We start from the raw sequence: 26907 nt of genomic DNA on the forward strand, positions 1-26907 counted from the left end.
TAGTCGATGATGAAGGATGAACATTCTTTAACATTTGTAAGTCATAAATAATTTCTCTATTATTATAATTTGCTTGATTCTACAGGTTACGTTTTCATTTCTTTGGATAAATCAATCATTGTTTAAACAAACTAATTAGCTAACTAATTTCATTGTTGATAACGTAACCCCTATTTTTAATGTTGTGTCTATGGGAAATAAATTCCCGCTTTACGAGTACGCTAGGAACGAATTAACTTGTACATTAAAATGTGCGTGAGAGAGAGAGAGCGAGAGCGAGAGAGAGAATGAACAGCAGCGTTTTACACTGCGCTACCACCGGGATGGGGCTTTCCTTGAGGATGTCACTTATTTGCAGTGTAGCACTCCGGTAGCCCCTGTGATTGTGTTACGTTACGAGAGATCAGTGCCATTTTATTTTAAGATTTCTGCCTTAAATAGAATTGTTCTCGCTTATGTTGTTAAAGAAGGGTGTGCAAATGCACCTTTTTGTATATTGTTCTGATAAATAGGCATGAGATTCTTTAGTGGTGCTTTTTGGGAGACTATCCCGAAAAAAGCTTTTATCCCCCCCCCCCCCCGTACATTTGCACGTTTACCATTTATTTACTTTTTACTTACTATTTCTTTTTTTTTTTTTTTTTTTTTCCCTTTGTCTGAACACTTCGGTAAGCGATTTTCTGTTATATAATGTCCCCTCCCCCCCACCGGCTCGTTGTAATGATTATGAGGTTAGTGTTCCCCCTTTATTCATTGTGTTGTCGGTTGGCCATTCATTGTTCACCGAATAATCAATTGTCTGCTTATGCAAACAGTACATTTTAACGAACGTAATTGTATAGTAACTGATTGATTACACTATCTATTTAAAAAAAAAAAAAAAAAAAAATCTGGTGCTCTCTCTCTCTCCCCTTCCCTCGCTACTCCAACTTGTTCTCTAACCAACCGTCATAAACCACCACGTCCTGCGGACGGCGATATGATAGCTTCGCCGATTTAATGTACACAGGTGCTTAGCCATTCCACCGAATCAATACTATAGTTGGTTTGACATTTTTTTCCCTTATTTTTTTGCACATGGATGAATCCCCCCCCCCCTTTTTTTTTGAAACACTTGTGTTCATCAGTGAACCCTTTTTCAAAACACAACAGTAGCTTGCCATCATTATCTCATTCCACTTCCCCCGGCGTCTTTTTTCTATACTCTTGATATCACAGTAAAACCTTTTACGCTCTCGTTACTCACTACCAAGTTTCTGTGGAAAGTATTGAAGGTTGCTATGCAGGAAAATCAAGTAGATCTAGTTTTTTGAAGCTAGTCAGCTTGTTTTAACAGTCTTTTCTGTAGTTGACGCTTTTGCATGATAATTAAATCTTCACTCCTTTCTGAGCCGTAACAGTTGCGAAATTATCATTTTGAAGAACTCTGTGTTCCATCGAAAACATTATTGTGGAGCATCCTTATCTCAGGAAATTTTGAAATGATGTACCTTAAATTAATTGTCTATAGCCTTAACAAAGCATTTTCAGATCATTACAAATTCATAATCACATTTTCATCGTTTCTAACAAGAATTTCAAAGTGTTGCAAGTTTCCTTTAAGAGTATAGAATGGGCGATCGGAAATTGAGAGTAACGTGTTCTCCACTGTTTAGGGCAATGGTCTCCAAACGTTTTTGGTTGCGCACTCTTATTTTACTTAAAAGGACTGGCGCGTATCCCGGAATAAAAAATTAAATATATAAGTTTAATATATATTTTAATTTATTTATCATTTACATGGAAGGCATCATATCTAAAATCACATATAATTTTAAAAGATCACAAATAAAAAAAAAATACAAAACAAAATTAAATCGAAGTTCAGGTACAAAATGCACGTACTTGAACGTGCATGATCAAATAAATCCGCATATTGAAGTATTAAAAAAACATTTATTTATAATTTTTATTTTCAATTAAGTTTCGAAAAACTAAAGTTTTCATAATTAATAAATATTGATTTATTGCGGATTATCTCGCGCACCCCACTTTGGAGACCACTGATTTGGAGGAACATCTTTCATAAAAGATGAAAGATGTTCCTCTAAAACAGTGGTCTGGTTGGAAGGATGAAAGATGACAGACGTATCACGGTTGGGCACTAAATCCTTTTTTATACGTGTTTAGGTTAGTACACTACTGGGCACTACATCTTTTATTTCCAATTAGTCATAAAACGGTGTTGCATTCTGATAGAAAATCATAAATTTAGTGAAAATCATTACAAGATGGAAGTTTACTTTTTCGGTGCACTAACAGAAGTGCAAATTAAATGTTACTGTTGATAAGGAAAGGAAAGGCATAATTGTCACATGAACACAATCACCCTCTTCTCTCCGATAATTTAATAAATAGTGAAAAATCAGTTCGGTTCTTAAGTGAAAATCACAGGAAAATCTAGATGAGAAGACAAGCAAATTAGGAGAGAACGTCAAAGCAATACTTCTTATATTGTTCGCTCTGATCTTCATCTCCTAAGAAAATCAATATATGATGCAAAAAGTAAAAAATGCATGCCATGCCAAGAAATTTAAAGGATGCTTTTAACTCAACTGCATAGCACGCAAGATCAGTCTGTAACCAGCACACTGGGGAAAAAGTTTTGCCATGTGCGTTGTAACCGAAGTGTTGCCCATATTTACCAGTAAAGAAACTGGAAATTTTAAGAAACGCAACAGGCGTTTTTGCAAGTTTTTATTCCCCAAAATTTTTTCACCAGTTGTACACTGTCCATGTATAGAAGAACAGTTTTACTCGCCTGTAGCCTACTGTTTTATGCAGTCAAAATCAAGTGACGCTTACACTGAAGTGTAGACCACATTACAGGAAATTTGTATGGAACTTACTGGTCACTAGCTAAACTTTACTAAAATTCATTTGGACTTCGAAAGAAAGAAAGAAGTGCTCATTCAGTAGTATTCGGCGTGTTTCCGGAATGCCAAATAGCAAGTTGTCGAGTTCATATTGGGCCTTGTTGGTACCTGAAAATACAGAAGGACAAAAGTCTCAGGAATCACTATAATCAAAATACAGAAATGGGACGGACAATGGTTGAAATATTTTTTTTGCACTCAATTTTTTGCCTTTTCATGAAGTAGGTGACGGGTGTAGCACACTGATTGCTATTGCTCCGACAAAAGATGTCTTTTTCGTGATTACATTCTGGACAAGTATTTGGTAAAAAAATCTCCCTTTATCCTCCGGAAGTATGGACAGAAAAATCTTCATGTGCACCAACAACGACATGTCCTGATCTATTCCTATTACAATCAGCAGTTATAAACCCCGATATACATCAAATTCGTAATGTGCTTCTGGATATTCAGACTGAAAGTTTAAAGCAAAAATCTCGAGGAAAGAAACCAAAGATCGAAATGAATGTATCCTGAAAACATGGGATGATTACAGTAATAAAAAAATTGACTTGTCGTTTATGAAAATAATGGAACCCCTCTTTCAGTTGAGTAAAATATGATTAAGAAACGAATATACAACGGTAGGATGTATATCTTTTATATGTATGCATTCTTTTATGTAATATTTTAATTTGTCATAGTGTTGCAAGTAGGTTTCGAAGGGTTCAAATTATGTACTGTGCATAAATAGCTGTATTTTTAATATTTTGGGTAATATTTTTAATAATTATATATATTTTTTATTTTGTAAATAAAGTCCATTAAATGTCCTTTACGGACTCGGTCTTATCCCTGCAAACCTCGTTACAATTAGAAATGTCTCTAGCAAATAAATCGTCAATAAATAATTCAATGAAAATAAACATATATATATATTATTTATTTATTTATTTTACTATATTTGAAGTGTATAATTTCACCCGGATTTAAAAAAAAAAAAAATGTCATTACTAATTTGTCTGCGGTGCCCAATCGTGAACCGCCGCTTTTTAAGTTCGATATCGAGCTGTCAATGGAGAATTTCCAGTCATACGTATGGGATCATACGTGCATTTTTAAAACCAAACGGTTCTCTAACATTTCTTATTTAAATCACACCTGGAGTTAAAATATGCTGTTTTGGCAGTACACCTAAAGAGTGCTTGCCTTTGAACTTTATGGAGTTTGCCCTAATCTCGCTGCACACCATTGGGAATGTCTGGGTTAAATCATTTACGCCTCCAGAACACAAGAAGCCCTCCTTGGAGAAGATGGAATGAATCCTCTTGTTATCTGTACATATACCCAGCAAGTGTCAACAGATTCTTTTCATTCAGTCTGGAGCATTGCCGGACCAAGGTATTTGCGCGCCCCGGGCAGAAAGACTTTTCGGCGCCCCCTTCACTAAGGATATATATATATATATATATATATATACATATTTTTTTTTTTCATGATTTGTAACATTTGGCGCCCTGGGCAAGGGCCCTGCTAGCCTATGCCTTAATCCGGCACTGGTCTGGAGTCCAAGAATTGTGTTGAATTCTTCGGCGGATTCAAGTTATCAAATTGTCAGTTGAGCTTATGTAAACTGTCGTTTCCTTTGACTTGGTTTTAACTTCACTATTATCTTCAGATTCACTGTGCTTCCTCGGAAGTATAAAAGTTCTATGTATATATCTAGGTGAATTTTTCAAGGGTCAACCATGTAGATTGAAAGGAAAAACAACGATACGGGATTCTCTGTTTCTGCAGTATGGCAATACCAATTTTAAAAGGGCCTAAAGGTTGTACACTATAAAGTCTATATATATATATATATAATGTATGCATAGTGCACATTGATTACCGTTGATCCTAATGGAGTGAACTGTAATCACTGTGCATTATGCTTACTGTGTTGAATTTTAGTTTGCTGATTGTCAACAGCTGAAACAATGGACATTGTGTTGTTGTTGTCTGGGGATGAATTGGTAGTATGGCGGGGGCGTAAAAACGAAATGTTTTCGGTTCGCGCAAGTCTTTTCTCTAATAGTTTTTGCTGTGTTAGTCCGTGTTTTTTTAATCGACGATCAGTCCTTTTAAAAATATAATTAAAAGTTTTCCTTTTTCAAAGTTGGCAGTCCTACTTGTATCGTGTGACGACTTCGAGTAACGCAATTTCCCGGAACTGACAACACATGGTGGTCAATTGCTTGCTGTGTGACCATAGACACTGTGCAGATGAACGCTCATTCCCGAAGCGGACAGTAGGCTCTAGTCAACCTGCTTTAATTAAGCACCCATTGATGGGATTCAAACTCGGGCATTTTCCATTCTGTGTCTGGAAGGACGGTGTTTATATCCACTTGCTACGCGTGAGGGCATATGTTACATTATAACAACAGCAGCGCTTTAGTGATAACATTTTAAACACCTGCAACACTTCTTTCATTAGAAAATGCAATTCGTAATGTATTTCGTTTGTCAGTTTGGGTTTACTGCAGCAGATCTAATGCCATTTTTTGAAAACTCTAAACTGGATTGTGGGGAAAGGAAAGGCAGTTTCGGAAATTGTTCGTAATACATTGCATGGCCGTCATTAAGACGGCCGTGTTGCACTGCTTCCGGATTATATTGCGTAATCTTGTACCCTATATATTTGGTGACGCTCGAACATTGTCTTTTGATTATAAATGAATATGTATCATATTTTTTCTGATGAAAGAGAGAGAAGCGAAAATTTTCCGAGTGTTTTTCTATCCACTTAAGAGTATGCTTTCTGAACTTATGTAGGTCTTCATTGTTATTTTTTTGCTGCCTTTATCTTTTAGTTGAGAAAGTAAGAACGTTCCTGTTTTCTTTCTATATTTATGTGCTTTAAATGTTTTCGCTGTACTTGATTGAATTACCATTCAGTCACATAATGCGTAGTGTCCTTGGTCGTTGTTTATACTTAAGCTCGATCACCAGTTCTTCGAAAATTAGAAGACCGGCATATAGCTGTGTTCGTGTCGAAATTGTTTAGTCTCCTTTCACCTGTGCGTGCTCTTGCGTTCGACCTTCAGACGTGCCGTTTTTTCTTGTGCGATCTCTTCGACCAACCACCTGTCACATTCTGTTGACTGAAAGCAAATATCTTTATTTTTATAGTTCAGTTGTAATACAGTATATCCAAATTATACATTAGTCGAGTAAACGATTAGTTAACATTGTACATGGAATTCGGAAAATGCCATATCTGTAAAATACGTCAGAAAGATTGATTTTCTACTCACGTAATTTTAACATCATTGTTTAATCTCAGTAAACAAGGTAAAATTAACTTTGTTATTGAAGAAAAACATTGTGAACAAAAGCGACTTTTTGCCCCTAGAGTCGTTTTATATCCCGTTCAAATTGTTTTGACTGAGAGAATTAGGTTGTGCAGGTTGCTCGAATGAAATGATAAAGCTTTGTACCTGTGTCTTGAGACTTGAAGAATGGCTCTCTGTTTTGTTGGTTTGTTTATCATGCGTTGTTATAATGGATTCATGTAGCTTTATTTCGAAGGCTTTGGCTGCTAAATGTTTGTGGTTATGCTGCAGTATCCGTGGTGAACAGTAACTGTATTGCGTATTCTAGTGTTTCTCAACCTTTTTAGCCGAGGCACAATCCCCCCCCCCCCAAAGTCCTCAGGTACCCCTAAGATTATCGTAGGTAAGAAAGGGGCATGGGCGTTTTTCAGTTTTTTGCATGTGTGTGTATTATAGTAGAACCGAAAAATAATCGCCACTCTTAAAATTTTAAACTAAAAAAAAAAAGTATTTTAAGACTCCAAATTTAAAAAAAAAATAAATAATAATAAGACTTACTCAATGAATCTAATGATAGACCTGCTGCTCAGATTTTCAGCGATTTTGCTGAAATTAGGTGCCAAAGCTGATAATTGACAGCGAATGTCTGCCAAAGCTTCAAGTCTGTTCCCTTTTTTGATTTCATGTAACAATATTCGGCAAACGTTCACATAAAGAAGTCGTCACAAATAGTAAAAGTTTACGAACTGCTTTGTCTGCTATATTAGGGAAAGAGTCCAACAAACTAGCCCAGAACGAGGACAGTGGAACACGAAAAAATTTTTCTTGCAGTGACGTGTCACAAGGGATATCAATCAATTCCTTTGTGGAGATAGGACAGAGGAGTTTCGGTTTTTCTATCCACCTGTAATTTTCAATGTCTGTTTTGACAGGAAAATTACACGCAGGTGCCTGGTCTCCAGCCGTTGCAATTTGCAGAATTTAAGCCTTTTTTGGTAAGAGAACCCCTTCGTTCCCCCCCCTCACCAATCTTGTTGCCCTTCTCTGTACACGCTCAAGCAACTCTACATCCTTCCTAAAATGAGGCCTCCAGGCTTGTACGCAGTACTCAAGGCGTGGCCTGACCATTGTCTTATACAAAGAGATAATCACCTCCTTTTCCCTGCTAGCAAAATTCCTGTATATCATTGACAATAAATACCCCATGACCTGCTCCGGCAGCCTGTCTGCATTGCTCAGTTTATATAAGTATTTATATATGTACTGTATATACTTTTCTGGTGTACTCTTCTTACTAGCTTGGCCCTGCAGTTCGTAGACACACTCAGAATGGAATATCAGCCAACAATTCGCTAAATATCAATCTTCAGGTCATTCTTTAATGGATGAAATAGTTCACTTTATTCCGCCATAAAACTAGTGTGGGAAAAAAACCCCAAAACATATCTTTGCAGACAATCGTATTTCTCTTTTAATAATAACCTTGGTGTTCAGTCTTAATACGCGTAAGCATAATAGTTTGGAAATCATTGGCCTATTTCGGCCACTTGACTTGTAGATGTCAGAATTTCTTAAATTTTGCACATTGTGTAAAATCTTTAAATTTGCAAAAATAAATTGAGAGCAGTTTATCTACCTTATTAGTTGAAGGGAGGCTTGAGCACAAAGTTCAGCTGTTAGAGATATCTCGATTGGATATGCTAACAGACTGCCAGACGTTTTTTGTTTTCATCTTCAGTATTAAAGGCTGTTATTTTTTGTTCGTTTCCCGCTTTCTTGTTTTTCTTTTCTGTGTGATTTTGGCGAATTGTGCATTGCGGATTTCAGTTTGCTTTTGAAATCTGGGCCGAAGTTCTCGAAATGGACGATGTGGTGGATGGTCACAGTCTGCTGCACTATTTTACTATTTTGTTCGCAATATACAGACCATCGAGTATTGCTACTTAATCAGGTTCCTGGTCTAGCTGAGGACAATGTGAAAATACTAGCTGAGAACAAAACAAACTTTGAGACTTTCCAGACCTTTGCAGAATCGGTCTTTAAGAAAATACTTGAACTAAGAACTCAAATCCAAAATCAAATATAAATCTGACAGCTGAGAAGTTAATATATATATATATTTGTATCCCATTAAATATAAATAGAATGACTTGTTGTAAGATATGTAAATTTAATTGGATTGCTAGGATTTAGAGTTAAAATTCTATTATCTTCTACAAATGTAAATATTTATTTCGCTAAGTTTATTGGAATTTTTCAAATCGGCTTCTATCTGCTGAGGCTTGGATATTTTTTCTTTTTTTTTTTTTTTTTGCTGGTTTCCAGGTTTGGACAACTTGAGGACGGAATTGTTGGCACCCACCAGTATTGCACTATCTCCGGTGGGTGCGAGATTCGTGCACAAGGCACTAAAGGTGATAGTAGACCCAGGCTTGGCTGCTTGTGCCTGGGGGCGGGCAGCGGTTGCCTAGGTGTTGGCTGCTCCTTGGTGGCAAGGTGGACGTACACAAGCGATACACCAATACAAAAAGCTTTGCAGAGTTCTGCACCAACACAGACGTGCAAGGTGGAGATGGGCTAGGGCCTAGGAGCCACCCTTGATACAGGTAAAACACACACACTGCAGTATTTCATGAATTATGAGATGGATTCACAAGAACATAGTTGGTTTGCATCGTATTTTGCCTGGGTAAAAGATACCTCGCAGGTGCCTAGTCTACAATCCGTGTGAAAGATACTGAATAAATACAGTATCTTTCACACGGGCAAAAAGGCGCCTCCGTAGCCAGGTAGGAAGGAGCAGCAGTGCGTAGCACACGCTTCTTGATTAGACCGGGGTTCGAGCCCGTCACCACCAAATACGGAGGATGCGGAAAGGTCAGGGAATGACCACCACATATTCCCGGAGCAATATGGCCTTAGTTGCTAATGCTCCTGAAAGACCAAACAACAACAACAACACGGGCAAAAAAAATATACTCGATAAACAAATACACTTTTAGGGGTATCAGCGGTTACGACTGCTGCCCTTCCTCATCGAAGGCCTAGGTTCGAATTCCGTAAAGACAGAAGGAAATTTTACTGGCATATATATATATATATATATATATATATATATATAGTTTGTGGGGAGAGGATTGCACAGTTTTTTCCTTACGAAAACTTCGGTTTTCCATCCAGGCAAGCCGACCGTAAAATACATGCGGTTTACAGACATAAAATAAGTCTCATAGCAAAAAGGAAAAGAGATTAATTATGCCGGATAAAACGCTCTTTTAAGAGAAGGAAAGGTTGGTAGTTTTAACTTGTCTCCTGTGGATCTCTCGCTCCTGTGTGTGCCCTTGAAGCAGTAAAGCGTCTTGACGAAGTGTAACCATAGTAACAGCCGCCGGGCACAGCAGTATATCACTCAGACATATTGCTGGCGTCTTGAGGGTGGGTGGAATCTGATTTAGGCATGGTGTTTGGTAGCATGTTTGCGGATGCTACGGACTGGGAAAGCTATCTAGTACCTGAGAATACAAATGAGAATCGATTTCGTTCAGGTCGCGTTGGGAGTTCTGCTTATTTTTTTATCACGGAGATCAGAGAATCGTTTTAGTTCCATTTGAAATTTATTAAAATTGACAAAGCTGAAGAATTGGTGGGGTGCTGGAGCTATTATTATTTTTATTTGAGTGTTTGTCTACTTGTTAAAATATTACCATCACAGTCACCACATCGAAGCTCAAATAAAACGTTATTCCATAAACTCTGTTATAACAGCATTCTAACAGTCTGTTCAGAATTGTTTACATTAGTGGAATGCGGAATTATACCATTCCTTGTTTCTGGTTTATTAAAGGTCAGTAAAATGTTTCACATCTGAATTCTGTTATAGAAAAAGATGGCATCAAGGCCCACAGTTCCCCTGTCAATGCTGAAATAAATAAATCATGGCTATAAATATATTAATTATAAGATACCATGTAAAATATGTGGCAAAATTTAACTGTACCATCACAGAAAATAGCTCCCCATAGTCCCATCCAAACTGTTGCTATTAAAAAACTCTGAAGTTCACTTTTTATGTATAATATATAGTAGACTCTCTGTAGCTCTAAGTTGAAGGGAGACAAAAAAACAGAGTTGTTGAAAACTCAACTTATCAAATTTACTGCTTTTCTGTTAAAATAAGTTACTGTATAAACAACACTGCAAAAATATACTAGTTTTTTTATATATATTGTTTTCATACACAAATTTTCACACACACAAAAAGTTGTATAATGAAATACATTCTACTGTATTAAATATTGTAAACCTAAATTTATATACTCTCTGTATTTAAAATAGTAATAGTATTTGTTATATAGTGCAAGGAACCCTAGGCTTTGCTGCACTGCCAAAAAAAATAAAATAAAAAAATAAATTAAATAAATAATAAATAAATAAATAAAAAATAAGCAAATACAAATATTCAGTAAGAAGGGTATGATACATTTTCCTTATCAATTTCCATTCCATAACGTCCTTAATATGATTTGCAGAGAGAATATTTTCTGTTGTAGTTGAAAAATCTATGCACTACTTCTGCCTTCCAAGCTTCTTGTCAAGGTAGACACATTAATTCCTTCACACATTGTTGTAGACACATTGTTGTCATCATATGTCTCTCTCCCCTCCCTTTACCCTTCTTGTTTTTATATTCTGGCAAACTATCTCTGTATCACTTAAACACAATTCACCAATGTCTGTATCGATTTCAAAATTTACAAAATATCAAATGACTGTTTTAGTTATGCCTGAAAAATGTAATTTTTGAAAATTTGCTAGCCATCCAATTAGGAAATTATTCAGCACTATTATGAATAAGTGCCCTGCTTAAAGGAATGTTCTTTTCTTGGCACTGAGAAAACTGCTTTAATACACATTACTCTAGATTGCACAATCTGCACTTCTTATTTGTTTCTTACTGCTGAGAGATTGAATATGTCTTGCCTGCTTCTGAATTGCATCCTAACTGCTAGATGAGTTGGAAGTTTATTAGGAGGAATCCCAAATTCAACTGCAGCTGCTGACTTCATCTTGCCATCCTTTTTTACAGCATGAATGACTTTAATTTTATCTGCAAGTGATTGTCTTTTGATACTATCTTGCACATTTTCTCCTCTATGTATGTACAGCAATATGCTTGTAATTTGTGTTTTTACATTTAAACAGTACTGTATGTGTAACTTTATGTGGATCTTTACATAAATTCTTGGAAACCACCAAATAGTTCATTCTAAACAAACAAATTTATTGCAGTTGTAAGTACATTTCAAGTTGGACTTGTATACAAAAAATCACATTTTGTCCAAATGATTGAGGGGGGGAGGGAGGGAGGGAGGGAGGGAGGGGGAGAGAGAGAGAGAGAGAGAGAGAGAGAGAGAGAGAGAGAGAGAGAGAGAGAGAGAGAGAGAGAGAGAGAGACTTGTTGATGGAATGAATGTGGTGCTGATGTATTCCTGCTGACTTCTGCTTGGATTTAGCCCACATACATTTTTTGTGCCAACCTAGTTTTACAAGACTGAATCACTTGGGAAACTATCAAGAACATCATCAAATGCAGCTCAAATTAATGAGAATTTTAAAGCATTAACCATAGAACTCCCAAGGAGGGGGGCCAAAATTGCCTGCAGCTATCTTTCCTGTATCTCCTAAAGTTTTCTTTAGGAGATACAGGAAAAATCTCTAAAATAAGTGTAATTATCATTTAAGGTATGTATTTCATTGTAGTATAACTGCGTTACTTTTTTTTCAGAAAAACGAGTACATATTTTACTGCGGGGATTAGATGTTACCAATTTTTATTTGATATAGGTACTGCTACTTACACACAATAAATAAATTTACATTTTGCTAAACAGATTCACCCATGCAGTTGGCCTTGGAATTTAGTGGAGAACAGACCTTGTTTTAGTTTTCTAATTTTTTAAACCTAATTGCACATAGGCATAAGAAAAACCTCATTTATACTAGAAGAAGCAATTTACAGAAACTACGTTTTGAAATGTACCTAAACATTTATCTCTCAGTTGAGCAATTTATTACTGTGCCCTTTGGATCATTAGCAAAATATGAGTGCAAGATATAGTAAACCTTTGACTGAACAAGAGCTTGAAGAGATTCTTCAACAAAGTGATCTGGACGAATATGTTTCTGAATGTGAAAATGAAATAAATGCAGTAGAAAGTGAGACAGAATCACAAGACTCATCTGATGACAAAGATTGTTTATCAAGTCAACACAAAAGTGTTTTGGCTGCAAAAGGTTGATGTTAATACAGCACAGTTGTACCAAGAGCAAATTGTAGAGCTCCACAAAATATAGTTTGATTTAGAGGTTTGACATAAAACCAACAATGTGTTAGACACCTTCAAAATTCTTGCCAACAGAAATTATAGATACAATTGTTTGGTTTATGATGGAGCAGAGAGAAAAGGTGTTGAGAAAACTAACGCTACTGAGATGTATGCATTTCTAGGCATTCTGATACTAATGGGAACCAATCATGATACGATACAAAATTATCAATTCATGATTTATGGTCAAGTGTTTTTGGACAAAATATCTATATTGGTGCCAAGAGCAGAAATAGATTCATTGAAATATTGAAAGCAAATAATCAACAGGAAAGATAATTTTGTTTGCAAAAACTTGTTTGAATGTTATTTTAATGAAATTAAACCAAACTTGTACAGTTTTCGAAAATAGAGTGCCAAAAACATGTGCAGGCAAAAAGTGCCCCCCCCCCCCCCTCCTTGGGAATAGATGTAGGTAATTTTAGCTTGGGAGTTCTAGGGTTAATACTAGAAGTTGTGGCAGGAAATTGTTGGAGTTCAAGATGGTGAGGAATTCTACTTATCAGCATTTGAGTTATTGAGAGTGTACCCCATCACTGATAGACAAAAGTTTAACAAAGATTTGACTCTGAGATACATTGCCCTTCAAAAAATATCCAGACACCTATTTTTATAGTACATCCTAGATAAACAAGTGACTGAGACCAGTTTATAAGGAGGGCATGTAATCCATGTAAGTTAAGTTGTTCTCATTATGGCATGCAGAGCTGAGCCAACTTATTCTGAGAAGGATGTTGCTGACTTATCAGTTTGTGTAATTGCTAACAGCCTATGCCAATCAGATTTGGTGTCATCATTGGTGATGTTATCATGAAATGGAAATGTAATGGTACAATCACCTTCCAACAGTGCAGAGGATGACTATAACCAGAAGCTCACTGCACTTGGACATTTTTACAAGACACTAACCAGGAGTTTAAGGTGCCAGAAGGTGTTGATATCTGCTTGAAATACTATGGAGCTCCGAATTCTCAATTTTCATGGGAAAGTAACACTGTATAAGCCAAATATTGGCAACCACAATTGGCAGTCTCACCTTGCATGGTGCATTGCTATAATTAGTACATAGAGCAGCGGAAATTACTTCTATAGAGTGAAGAATCTTGCTACAACCTATTCCGATCAGATGGGCAAGTTTGGATGTAGCAGATGGGAAACGAGGCTCCATTTTCCCTTCCCCCCTCACTTTGATCCAGAACACACTCAGTGATCATACAGAAGAAAGTTTTTAATGTTGAGAATTGTGGAAGAGGAAAATGGAAGAAAACTTTATTTTCTTCCATTTTCCTCTTCCACAATTTCAGCTTCCTTTGAAAGCTGTAAACTTCCCTGTTAGCCCAATCACTGCCCATTCATGACCTTGAATTGAAATATTTGAATTAATGATTTCAGCACATATGTCTGAAGATATGCTAGTTTTAATATCCACTTGGAAAATGCAGGTACCTTACACCCAGGGGGATGATTTCTTCAGACAAAAAAAAAAAAAAAAAAAAAGTTTCAATCTCATTGTGTAAAGCCACAACTCATTCAAGGATGTTTCCTTGTGACAGCTGCCTGAGTTCATAATGCAAAAAATAAATATAAATAAAAAAATATATATATAAACAAGAGCTTTGGGGGGGGGAAACACTCAGAATGTTGTTCTGGATCTTGTTTAAATAGATGTCAGGTAGGTATAATGAAATACATGCTATGTGCCGATGAAATTTCATGTTTAAATGATACAATGTTATTTACATTCATTGTTATATAGCCATCAGTGTTAATATTTATTAAGATGTTAATAATTTATTGAGAATTTTAAATAAAATCTCAAAACAAAATATTAAATTTACATAATTAAGAAAAGTAGGGAGTCTAATATAAATTGGCAAGGATTGAGGGGGGGGTTGGTTCTGGAACCTTTCTTGCATCACATGCCACTCCTACTACCACCTGTTTTTTAACACAAACAGCACTGGATATACAGAACATCCTGTGGCTTTGGCTCATTTTGAGTGAAAAATGTTATATAAACATGATTCTTGGTAGTTATGGAGATACGGGCATGAAGTTGTCAGACATGGACATGTTAATGAAAGTCACATGTCTCTAGTGAGCTAGCAAACGGTGCAATCAGGTCCTGTTGTAGTATAACAATAGTAACTGTGAGCATAGCATTTATGCTTCCAATTGAAGACCACTTGATTTTTGTGTGCAGATTTTGCAAATAGCAATGTCAATTCTGCTGTTAAGATTGTGGAAATCAGCAACCATTTCCATGTTTATCAGCATTATTGTGCACTCCTGCATTTCATTCGGAACCAGGTATCCGAATAAACAGTTCCCTGGTAGACAGAATTAGCCACCAGGTTTACTAGATCTGTTCCTTAGATTACCATGTATGGGTCACATGAAAAACATGACATGAATGCAAGAGGTAAACTACTTCAGTGAATTTTTGATGCCACAAGGCAGATTAATAAATACTGTAGTTATCTATGAGGTTAGATGGTGGACAGTTTGAATAAGTATTGTAGGTCAAACTGGGTAAATTGTACAATATAATTTAATCATTTGTGCTGTGCTGTAATATACTGGATTTTTTCTCAATATCAGAGTTCAAGTCAAGTTATATTCCAAAAACACAGCTTGTAACCATTGGGGATTGGACTCATGTTCATGTATTATTTTAACTGAGAAATTATCACCTGAAATTATGACAAAGTCAGGGAACACCCTTTACATGAAATTATATTTCAGGTTAATTTTATTGCATGTAGTCAGAGACAATTACAGGGGAAAAAAATCACTTTGGCAATTTGATTAGACCTTAAGTTAAAATATCTATGGAAGTTTTGACAGAGTATTTTTCTTTAAGGCATTTTAAAACATTTATAGTCTTACAGTAATAAGCAGCAGTCCACCATTATTTATTTATTATGCATTTCCAAAATTACTTTCATATTACATTGACAATTCAAATAAACTTGCTGATGATTAACAGACTAGTGACTTTGTTAAGGTTACATTGAGAAGGTGTGACTAGGACTTGGAATAGATCAGAGCACATTTGAATGCTGTTCCAGTTTTCACATGTATTGATAATGTCATGCATGCATTTGATTATTAAAAATAAGATATTTTATTAATATGTGTTTTGTCTTATAAAATTTTCTTTTCAACCCCAGAGTGGGACTTGCATTTTAATAAAATTCTGAAAAAATATTTTCGCTTTTGCTCCCTCCCGCCACCTAATGTGTGTGTGTGTGTGTGTGTGTGTGTGTGTGTGTGTATCTAGACAACTATGCATAAATGTACCACTGCATTTATGATAGTGACATTGTTCTGAAATGTTTTGTGAAACCAACATGTATCCATATACATTGTTGGAGGATAGTGCGTTTACATACTATACTCAAGTCATTATTCTCATATTTTATGTACTGAATTTTATGTGCCATTATTTATACTCAGTTGCTTAGTATTAATCAAAAGAAACGTATAATCGCAGTACTACTTCAGTTTATTTTATAGCATGATCTAGTTATTGATATAAATAATAATCTGCAGAGATCAGAATGGGTTTTAAATTCTTGGCTATATGCTTGACACTTTTATTATTAGTTATCTCTGTATGCTTATAAGTCAGCCCCCCTTCCCTGCTCCCTGATAGTATAGAATAGCATTTATTGGGTTGCCAGTGATTTTCTGTTCCTCATACAACACTAGGTTATTAGCATAAAAAGTTACCCCATTTATAACTTTAAAAATTGGCAAGTAATTCAAAATTTTCCACTTTTTGATACCGCCTTTATTTTCAATTGTTCGTGAACAAATTGTGAAAAATCCATTTTTTTAAATTAAAAACACTGAAAATAAAATACCTCTGCAGTGCTTTAGACATGATTTTCATCCTCTCTTATTTGGAAGATTTGAATATTATCTCCTTTATTACTTTAACCAATAGTGAGCAGAATGTCAGTTGAAAAGCCTGTGTGCTTCAACATTTGTACGCACACCAGACTCTTCCATGACGTGAAGCCAGAGAGTGTAAAATAGTCAAAAAGCATAAAGAATATGGATATAATTGGATATGAGAGATGCATGCTAAGTTAAAAATTCGTATTTTTCAGCAGGAAATTCTGAATGGCAAAATCAAAGAAAACACTTTTACTGAAAGGTATTGAGAGTTTCAGCTGTGTGGACTGAGTAGATGAAGAGCACAACATTGCTGAAGGTGTGTGTTGGGGTTGGAGAGGGGGGCGGTTGAAGACCTGAATGTCTGTCTTGGGGTTAATCATGACCTTAAATTGTGTTAATATTTGACATTAGCATTGATTGAACCATCATGTAGGCACATCTGAATATGAAGTAATAAGCTGTTCTTATTTTTATTTACAAATAAGAGAGTAATTTTAACAATGATATTTGTTGAACGTTTGCTATATGTTGAAGCTATGCAAATTTTTTTCACATATTAACTCATTTTTATTTATTTCTAGGTGTGTGTTCAGGTTTCCCAGCACAAATATCAAAATCATGTTCCAGTCGTTGATTGATGAAACTGATCCTCCTCGCATTCCCGAATCCCCTAAACACAAGCCAATGGCACCCCTTAAAATAAACATTCCAGAACCAGAGCCAAATTTTGTAAGTCCTGTTCCCTCTCCAACTGGTACCATAAGGTAAGCAAGCAATTGGAATTAAAAATTAGATAGGTGCTAAGTACATTTTGTGAATTGAAGTGAGAATTTTTTTCCCCATTTGTAATCCATTGAAATATTGAAATGTAATTAATTTACAAATGTATGTAGTTATATCTTTGAAAAATTTTGTATATAATATGAATTATCTCTTCTTTAGGCTTACCAACAGTTTAATAATTTTTATTGGTCCAGCAGCAGTAATAGAGATTTTAAATTGAGACTCTTAATGAATAACCTCATGAATTGAATGGCTAATAAATGAAAAATGCATTACTTATCATTCAAGATATCTATGTTAGTAGTTTTGTGCAAATAAAACTGTTACTTTTACAGTACAAGTACTCAGTGATATGAATAAAATAAAAAAATATATAAAATTACTACTAATTAGAAATTTGTAAAACGATAGCTGTGTCATGTAGGTTGTTTTGAAAATTGTAATCCTTATGCACTTGGATTTTAACTAACTGTCGTATAACTTTGATTTTATAAAAAAAAAAATTGAAAATTAAATATGTTCCACTTCTTTTATGGACACAGGAAATTAACCATAATTCTTCTATTTGCTTGGATTCCTTCACCCACCCCTCCCTTGCTCTATTTAACATTTAAATTTCAAATTGTTATTACTCAGCTCCTACTAAACATTTTGGGAATAATAATTATAAAAAGTTAAATATGAGGCATGGTGTCAGGTTTGAAAATTTGAAGAAAATTCTTTGAATTTCAAAATGACATGAAACAAACGTTCATAAATAATGGGCAGCATCTACCAAGGCTTATCATCTGTGTTGGACCTGGTGACGTAACTGTCTCAGTCTAATGGTATTTACTGCTAGTTAAAATATTTTCACAATAAAGAAAATTTAATTGTAGCTGATATAAAATGGCTAGCCTTTCTTTTTTTTATCAATAGAGTATCTGATAATCAGATTGAAATACTGTATGAAGCAGCATTTTTACTCTTTTATGACCAGTAATTTGTTTAAATAACATAACTAAATTTTGTTTGCAGTTCCTGCTGTTACAAAGAAACCATAAACAAGACCAAATTCATATACTATAGGAAATGGTCCAGTTTATGAGTGATACTTGCACCCAAAACAAGAAATTTTGCTGTTGTGTAAATTTGAATAATAACTTATAATGCTGTGATTCAATCTGTATTTCCAACAAGAAGTGTGTAAAGTTTTCGTATTACAGTACTATTTTATAGCCCATCAGGTGCTGTAGTTGAAAACTTCATGTTTTCTATTCCTTTTTCATAGTGACATCTAAGAAGGGTGGCGAGAAAAAGAAAGCAAATAAATTTGAGCATTTCTGATAAAAAATCAAGTTAATTAAGAAGTTCAAGTCTAAATAATATTTTATAATATTCGTATGTGCAAGGAAAAGGCTTAAGCAGTTTGCTGTAAAGTTTGATATTATTGCTTCCAGAACTAGTAGAACAACTGATAGTGAGAAATTTTGATTTACTCTACCTCATGCTCAGAAATCCTTGTCCTTGGCTACCTTCATATGTTTTCTGCAAAATTTTCTGAGCACATGAGACAGTATGGAGTCATCCCAACCTCCAGCGACGGTACTAGAGTTCTTGAGAAACTCTGAATAAGCAAAAGTTTACACTGCCACTATATGACGTGCCAAAATTTCAGGTTCTTCTACTCCACATGGATGGTAAATGTAGTAAAATACAGTACAATATTTTACTATTTAATATTTTTTATTTCGTGCTGTAGCACTTTTCATAACATTATAACAATTTTGGTAACTATACATATTTTAAATTTAACAGACAACTGGATTTACTGGACATCTGCAACCTATTGTAAAATTGAGATTTTAATGAAGGGACTTTAATGAAGTTTTTTTTGGCACAAGAATTGACTTTATTGTCCTAGATTGCTACTGAAAACCTATGTAATATAAGTCATGAACTAAGCAATACCTGTAATACAGAGATTGCTTTTATTACATCTGGAGCAACATCACTAACAAAAATACGGCCTTTTTTTTTTGTCGTGGGTTGATTCTTGGTCTGGCCATAATAGCTGCAAAGATTCGTTAACACATCCTGCAATTGTAGAGTGATTCATGTTTTTGAGAGAGAACCTTACAAGCAAGAAAATATGGATGAAAAGGTTCATGGTTCTTGTAATTTCCCACATATCAGATGCACAGTATAATTGGTTACAAGCATTTGCTGTTTCATCTGTGCACGTTTCACCAATATCTTGAAGAATTTGTGAGTCATATCATTGTAAATGTTATCCTAATGCACATATGCATTAAGACAATTCTTTCTTGGGGTAGATTCATTTGGAACTTTTTGATTTATACTATATATTTTTCAAAAATCATTTGCAAACTGGAATTTTTAGCTTATTGAAAGGAATATTTTTGCTTATTTCAACAAGACATTAATCCATTTAAAAGTTACTTTTATCTTTTGTTGAAGTACATGAGATGGTTAAAAGTTACTGATCTGGCAACTTTGCCTTGCTTTTTATTTGCTGGTCACAGTGTGTGATGTTATTTTCATATGTTGGTCAATCTGGAATTCTTTCCTGCATAGAATATTCTTTTCAAAAACAACCAAAAAGGCAATATTGCCATCTGTTGTGAAACATTTTCTGTGATTGGTGATCCACAATTCCCCAAGATTATTAGCAGATTTGACATTTTGAGTGAAAGCTTCATTTGCCTATTTGTAACTTTTTTACAGCCCAACTGAACCTTTATGTTATACTTACAAAAAATGTGCTTTTGTTGAACATAATTGACGGTGTGGGAATTAAAGCAAAACACTATCAACATGTTTTTCCAAGCTGTATGACATTTTTCTGCACTGGTGTTATTGTAATATTGTTTTCAACAGGTGAATCATGTTTTAGAGTTTGTCTGAATACTGATCAAATTAACAAAATATGCAGTGTTAATAATATTTGTGTTATAAATTTGCATATGCAAATGCATATTATCCAATGTCTAGTAATCACCATTTATCACGATACCTTTTGGTAAATTAACAACTAATAATACCAGTAATCCCAGATTAAAATTCTAACCGTGTGATACTACGTCAGGGAAGTGGAAAATGAAAAAGACCTGCGGATTATTGTGCAGTCAAATATGAAATTTTTGAGCAGCAGACAGGCTGCCAGGACAGCTCATGGGGTTTTATCAATGATTACAGAAACTTTGCTAGGAGGGATAAGGACATGATTTTCCCTTTGTACAAGGCCAAGGTTAGGCTCCACATCTGCAAATTGCAGCATCTGGAGGCCCCGAGTGCCAAGCGATATTAGTGACCACAGCGCCTTTTCATAGTGATTATCTGATACGCTTTACTGTATATACGTTTCTCCTGAGTGTCGCAAGTCCGTTAACTCTTGAGCATTATAATTGAATAGATTTTTCAAATTATATACCCCAGAAAGGAAAGTACCTTTCTTTAACCCCCTTTTTATTTTTCGTTAATACTAACCTTCACTTCGCTTGGGTCACTAGGTGGCACCGCTCTTGCCTCCACGTGGCGGGGCTGGTAACCTGGGAGAAAAAGATAATCTCCCGGGGCCAAAAAGAGCACATCATGAGTAAATCAAACTCAGACTTATCTGGGCTGCCAGATGCACCCCAGACATCAAAAAAGAAAGATAGTTCTATTGCAGGAACTTCAAAACGGCAGAAAGCTGACTCTGACATCTATCCTTCTCCAGCTTTTCTGATCATGCACTCAACTGGTGAAAATGCAATTGGCAAAATCTCGCCATTTAGAATACAAAAGGAATTAGAAAGCAGAGCTGGAGCTCCTAAGTCTGTAAAAAGACTTAGGTCAGGAGATATTCTGATCGAGACCTCTAATAGTAAACACTCAGAGCGACTCTTGAATATTAATCTCTTTGCTGGAATACCAGTTACTGTGACACCCCATAGATCACTGAACACCTCTAAAGGAGTGATCTCTGATTGGGATTTAATAGATGTGTCCGAAGAGGAGATGCTTGAAGAACTTAAAGAAGAAGGCGTTATACAGGTCAAGAGAATTTCCACCAGAAAAGGAGTTCTGACTCCTACACGCAATCTCATTCTGACCTTTAATACACCACATCGCCCAGCATCCATTAAGGCTGGATATCTGGTCTGTAATGTCAGACCTTATATTCCAAACCCACTACGGTGTTTCCGATGTCAGAAGTACGGACATTCCCAGACAGCTTGCCGGGGAACTCCTGCTTGTGCAAAGTGCGGGTCAGTTGAACACAACTGCGAAGCCTGTACTGCTCCCCAACCGATATGCCCAAACTGCAAAAAAGATCATCCCGCTTACGCCAGAACATGCGATCGTTGGAAAACTGAGAAACTTATTCAGATTTATAAAACCAATCATAATGTGTCCTATCAAGAAGCAAAGCGAAACGTCTCACCACCAACCCTTGCAAATAGATCTACGTATGCTCAAATCACCAAAAAATTCCAATCAACCGCATCGCAAACAGAACTAACAGTACCCCCAAAAGAGTCTTTCTCGAACTATGTAAAAACACTGTACAGTGCAACTCAAACTCAGGCAGTCAATACGCCAGTTTCTATACCAATCGAAAATCTCCACTCCCCGGACGAAGGACGCAAAGAAAAACAAATCGTTACTTCTGGTCACCAACAGGAAATGGATACTAAGGAAATACCCCCAGATGACCCGGTCCTACACATTTTTGTAGAAGAAGACATGGAAACAGAAAGGCCCTACTTTCGAAAGAAAGACAAAAACAAGAGTGTAAAACAGAGAACCTCAGCACCAAGAAAACGCTCTGAAAGTCCAACTAGAGATAAACAATGAACACAATAATTCAATGGAATTATCGTGGTTTCCGTGCCAATATTAATGACCTATACGACCTTATCTCTAAATACACACCAATATGTCTCTGCCTCCAAGAGACGTATTTCAAACCTCAAGACACACCAAAACTGTCTTATTATAATATCTTTAGAAAAGATAGAACCGATCAAAATACTGCACGTGGTGGTGTAGCTGTTATAACAAACCCATATGTTCTGTCAAACAGGTCTTACTGAACTCTCCCCTCGAGGCAATAGCAGTCCGTGTAGCTGCTGACATCCATATTACAATCTGCTCCTTATATATTCCACCAAGCTTTTCCATCCAACAAAATGATCTAAACAACCTCATAGCTCAACTCCCCACACCTTTCCTCATTCTGGGAGACTTAAATGGTCATCACACACTATGGGGTAACAACAATATTGACCAAAGAGGAAAACTAATTGAAAAATGTTTAGATGATAACAACCTTCTCCTTCTAAATGACGGGTCACCTACTTATGTTCACCTTCCTTCTGGAACATATACTGCAATAGACCTGTCTGTCTGTTCTGCAACTTTGTATCCTACTCTAAAGTGGACGGCAAACAATGATCCACTGCATAGTGATCACTTTCCCATTACAATTGAATTACTAAATAAACCCTCTTATCATCTTACTAGAATTCCTCGGTGGCTAATTGATAAAGCAGACTGGGAGATGTACAAAAAATTAGCTAAACTGGACCCTGAAATTATACAAAAATCCCCAACCAGGGAAGCGGTTGAGTATGTCACAGAAACTATACTACACGCAGCAGGATAAGCTATACCAAAATCCCCCTCGAAATTACCTGTACACCCAAAAATATGGTGGAATGACGAATGCTGTGCAGCAAAAAGAGACCAAAATAAAGCTTGGAATACTTTTAGGCGCTATCCAACCACAGCTAATCTCATTCAGTTTAAACGCGTTAGAGCAAGAGCCAGGTATGTTAGACGCAGTAATAAAAAGGCCGCTTGGATTCGCTTCACTTCAACCATCAATCAAGCAACTCCCACACATAGAATTTGGAAAACAATCAGGAAAATGAGTGGTAAATATCAAACGACACCTCAGCCTATCATGGAATGGAGAAGGCAGAACATTTCCGACCCTACCCAAATTGCCAATATACTAGGAGAAACTTTTGCCAAAACATCAGCAACAGAAAGTTACATACCAGCCTTCAGAAGATTCAAAGCAAATTCAGAAAAACAAAAGTTAAACTTTTCTTCAAAAGCAGAAGAACAATATAACTTACCATTCACTATCCACGAACTACATAGAGCCTTGTCAACATCTAGGTGTAGCGCTGTAGGACCAGATAATATCCATTATTCGATGATACAGGAACTAAGTGCTGAATCACTGCAGTCACTTCTTGATCTGTTCAGTAGGCTCTACCGGGAAGACACATTCCCTGAACAATGGCACCACGCTACAGTCCTTGCATTCCTTAAACCAGGAAAAGACCCGACAAACCCTACTAGCTATAGACCCATTGCCTTGACCAGTTGCCTTTGCAAAATTCTGGAAAAGATGGCGAACCGTCGACTGATATGGTACCTGGAAAATTTCAATCTCTTACATTCTGCACAATTCGGCATTCGACAGAACAGATCAACACTAGATATACTAGTAAAACTAGAGAATTCCATTCGGAATGCATTCCTTAGATCGGAACACTATGTAATGGTTTGCTTTGACATCAGCAAGGCCTATGATTCCACGTGGAAGTATGGAATACTCCGCGAATTACACCGCCATGGACTTCGGGGCCATCTCCCGATTTTCATACGCAACTTCCTAGAAAAGCGAACTTTCCAGGTTCGATTTAAAACTTCACTGTCGGAACTATTTTTTCAAGAAGAAGGAGTTCCCCAGGGCTCTGTACTTAGTGCTACACTCTTTATAATTGCAATAAACACCATTGCTGAACAACTTCCAAACACTATCGATAAAGCACTGTTCGTAGATGACCTTAGTATTTCTTGCCATGCGAAAAACATGAATACGATCGAGAGACAGTTACAAGGGGCAATAAATAAGATCAGTACATGGGCACAAACCAATGGTTTTCAGCTTTGTTCTCAAAAAACGTTGTGCATACATTTTTGCCGACAACGTAAATTGCACCCACACCCGGAACTACAACTGAAGGGACAACCAATAGCAGTTCAACCCAGCATACGATTCTTGGGAATCACCTTAGATCATAAGCTTACATTCCTGGAACATATTAAAAGACTAAGAACATCCTGCCAACAAAAATTAAATATTATCCGGGTTCTCTCAGCAACAAAGTGGGGAGCTGATCGCCTTACCTTATTACAGCTATACAGATCTTTAATAAGATCAAAACTTGACTATGGGGCACCAGTGTATAGCTCAGCAAGGCCTAGTGTCCTTCGTTGGCTTGATCCTCTCCATCATAGTGCAATACGCATTGCTCTAGGAGCATATCGCACGTCTCCAATACATAGTCTATATGCCGAAACTCACGAACCCCCTCTCTCTATCAGAAGGCAACAACTTATATTACGCTATGCATATAAAATAAGATCTATGCCTGAACACCCAAATTGGGAATTACTTTTCACCCCCCAACACAGCAGGTTATACCGTAACCGCCCTACTGCTAACCGACCGTTAGGTATAAGAATAAGACATCTTCTAGAAGAACTTAATCTGAGTTTTGATAATATCTCAAATACCCCTCCTCTATTCCTTGCTCCGTGGAGCATTACTCCACCTTTATGTGACAAATACCTTAATAAATGGGATAAATCTGCACTACATAAAGAAAATTTCTTGCAATTGTACCTTGCAGTGGTGGAGCAGTTTCCAAACTTTGTTGTAGTTCATACAGATGGGTCAAAGAATGACACCCACGTTGGAATCGCCGCAGTTTTCCCGAACATAACATTAGCCTACCAACTTCCACATGAGTTCGGTATATTTTCTGCCGAACTATTGGCAATTCAGGTTGCACTGAAGCATATCGAGACCTCCAATATTGAAAACAGTATAATTTTCTCTGATTCTCTAAGTGCACTTCAAGCCCTGGAAAACAACATGAACATCACCCACCCAGTCGTAAAAGAAATAACAAACTCTTTATATACCTTATCTGAGCTTGGAAGAACCATACATTTCTGTTGGGTCCCAGGACATATGGGAATTCCAGGAAATGAATTAGCGGACAATGCCGCAAAAGCGACCGACTTACCACCTGATGTACAGTGGAGAGTTCCACATCAAGATTATAGACGAATAATACAGGAAAAATGCATGTACCAGTGGCAATCAACGTGGCAAAACCAACTTGAAAATAAGCTTCGAAGTATCAAGCCAAATCTTGAGCAATGGCCTTCAAGTCTCAGTGCAATTCGACAACAGGAGGTAATACTAGCTCGTCTCCGTATAGGTCACACTAATATTACTCATGGTTACCTTTTAAGAGGGGAGATTCGCCCCCAGTGTGATCACTGTAAAACAGTGCTTTCAGTGAAACATATCCTTGTGGAATGCACAAAATTTGCAATAGAACGCCAGAATCACTTCAATCCAGCCTCAACTGAAGAACCGCTAACGCTTACTTCACTTTTGGGCAATAAAACAGATATCTCAAAGATTTTTAACTTTCTCAAAGCAATCAATGTATACCACCTCCTTTAGCTAGTCAACAATCAGTTTCCTGACTCTCGATCCATAAAGAAATAGCATAAATACTAACCTATGTATGGCTCATTATGGCCATAGACGCCCATGCGCCAAAACAAATCCCCAAACAAACAAACAAACAAGCAGCATCTGGAGAACTAGGCACCTGCAGGGAGATCTGACTTGAGGTGTTTAAGACCTTGAATGGATTGAGTAGGCTAAATCTTGATGGCATTCTTCATCTTGCTGAGAGTATGCACTATGCTCATTTACTTGTTAAAATATACCACACTCCTTGTTGCTAAACAATTTGTAATACCTGTTTTGAGATATGTTTGCCAGACCATAAAAATAATAAAAAAAAAAGTGATCATTCAGCTATCGAATTTTTTTATTACTTGTGCAAAGATTTATTTTTGTCTGTTGATTGTAGGTAATATCTTATAGATGTTACATAGAATAACGGTTTTTTTTTTTTTTTTTAAAACAAAGATCTATAAAATTTTGCCTTATGTTGAAGCATATGATGAAAAAGCTTATTAAGAAGTAGAATATTTGAATGGTAGAAGTTCTTAAAATATGAATGTGTTATCATTAAAAATGATTCTAGGTCTTCCATGGTATGGGAGACTAAGCGTGAATAATGCTTCCAACTTACTGCGGTAGCGTATGATGACCTGTATAAAATATTAATCCCCTGAAGTTTCCTCTGTCTCTCAGGAAGGAAAACGAAAATTGGACTGACATGTTTAAAGTTATTCTGGAATTGTTTTTTTGACTATAATGGCATATGTTTTTGACCATTTGTTATGAATTTATACCGTGTTTAGAAATCATTAGGCCCTCAAAAGATGCTATCAGGAGAAAGTGACCTAATCTGTGGACAAAGTAAATTTGGAAATTACTCCATTATAGTGGCCTTGCTCATCACATAACAATTACTGAATACCTTTTCAAACACTCTGTAACTGTCTTATAGCATTCTCTCTTTTTTTTTTTTTACCTTAACTTGTATTGCAAAATTTTTATTTTTCCAAACTAGAGACCTCATCAGAGGGACTTTAATCCTCCCACCCACTCACTCACTC

The 26907-nt window shown here is 36.2% G+C and overlaps 1 protein-coding gene across 1 annotated transcript in view; it reads left to right on the forward strand.

The window, feature by feature from the left end:
• Positions 1-26907, forward strand: part of LOC150076390 (forkhead box protein K1-like) — a 228315-nt gene that overhangs the window by 104654 nt on the left and 96754 nt on the right. Inside the window, exon 2 of the mRNA XM_090388139.1 lies at positions 17085-17267. Within this exon, the coding sequence (XP_090244265.1) occupies positions 17085-17267 (183 nt within the window). The remainder of the gene's footprint in view (positions 1-17084; positions 17268-26907) is intronic.

The sequence above is a fragment of the Mastigoproctus giganteus genome, chromosome 13, assembly GCF_048544385.1.
Source record: "Mastigoproctus giganteus isolate SK-2022 chromosome 13, ASM4854438v1, whole genome shotgun sequence".
In the NCBI taxonomy this organism is placed as follows: domain Eukaryota; kingdom Metazoa; phylum Arthropoda; class Arachnida; order Uropygi; family Thelyphonidae; genus Mastigoproctus; species Mastigoproctus giganteus.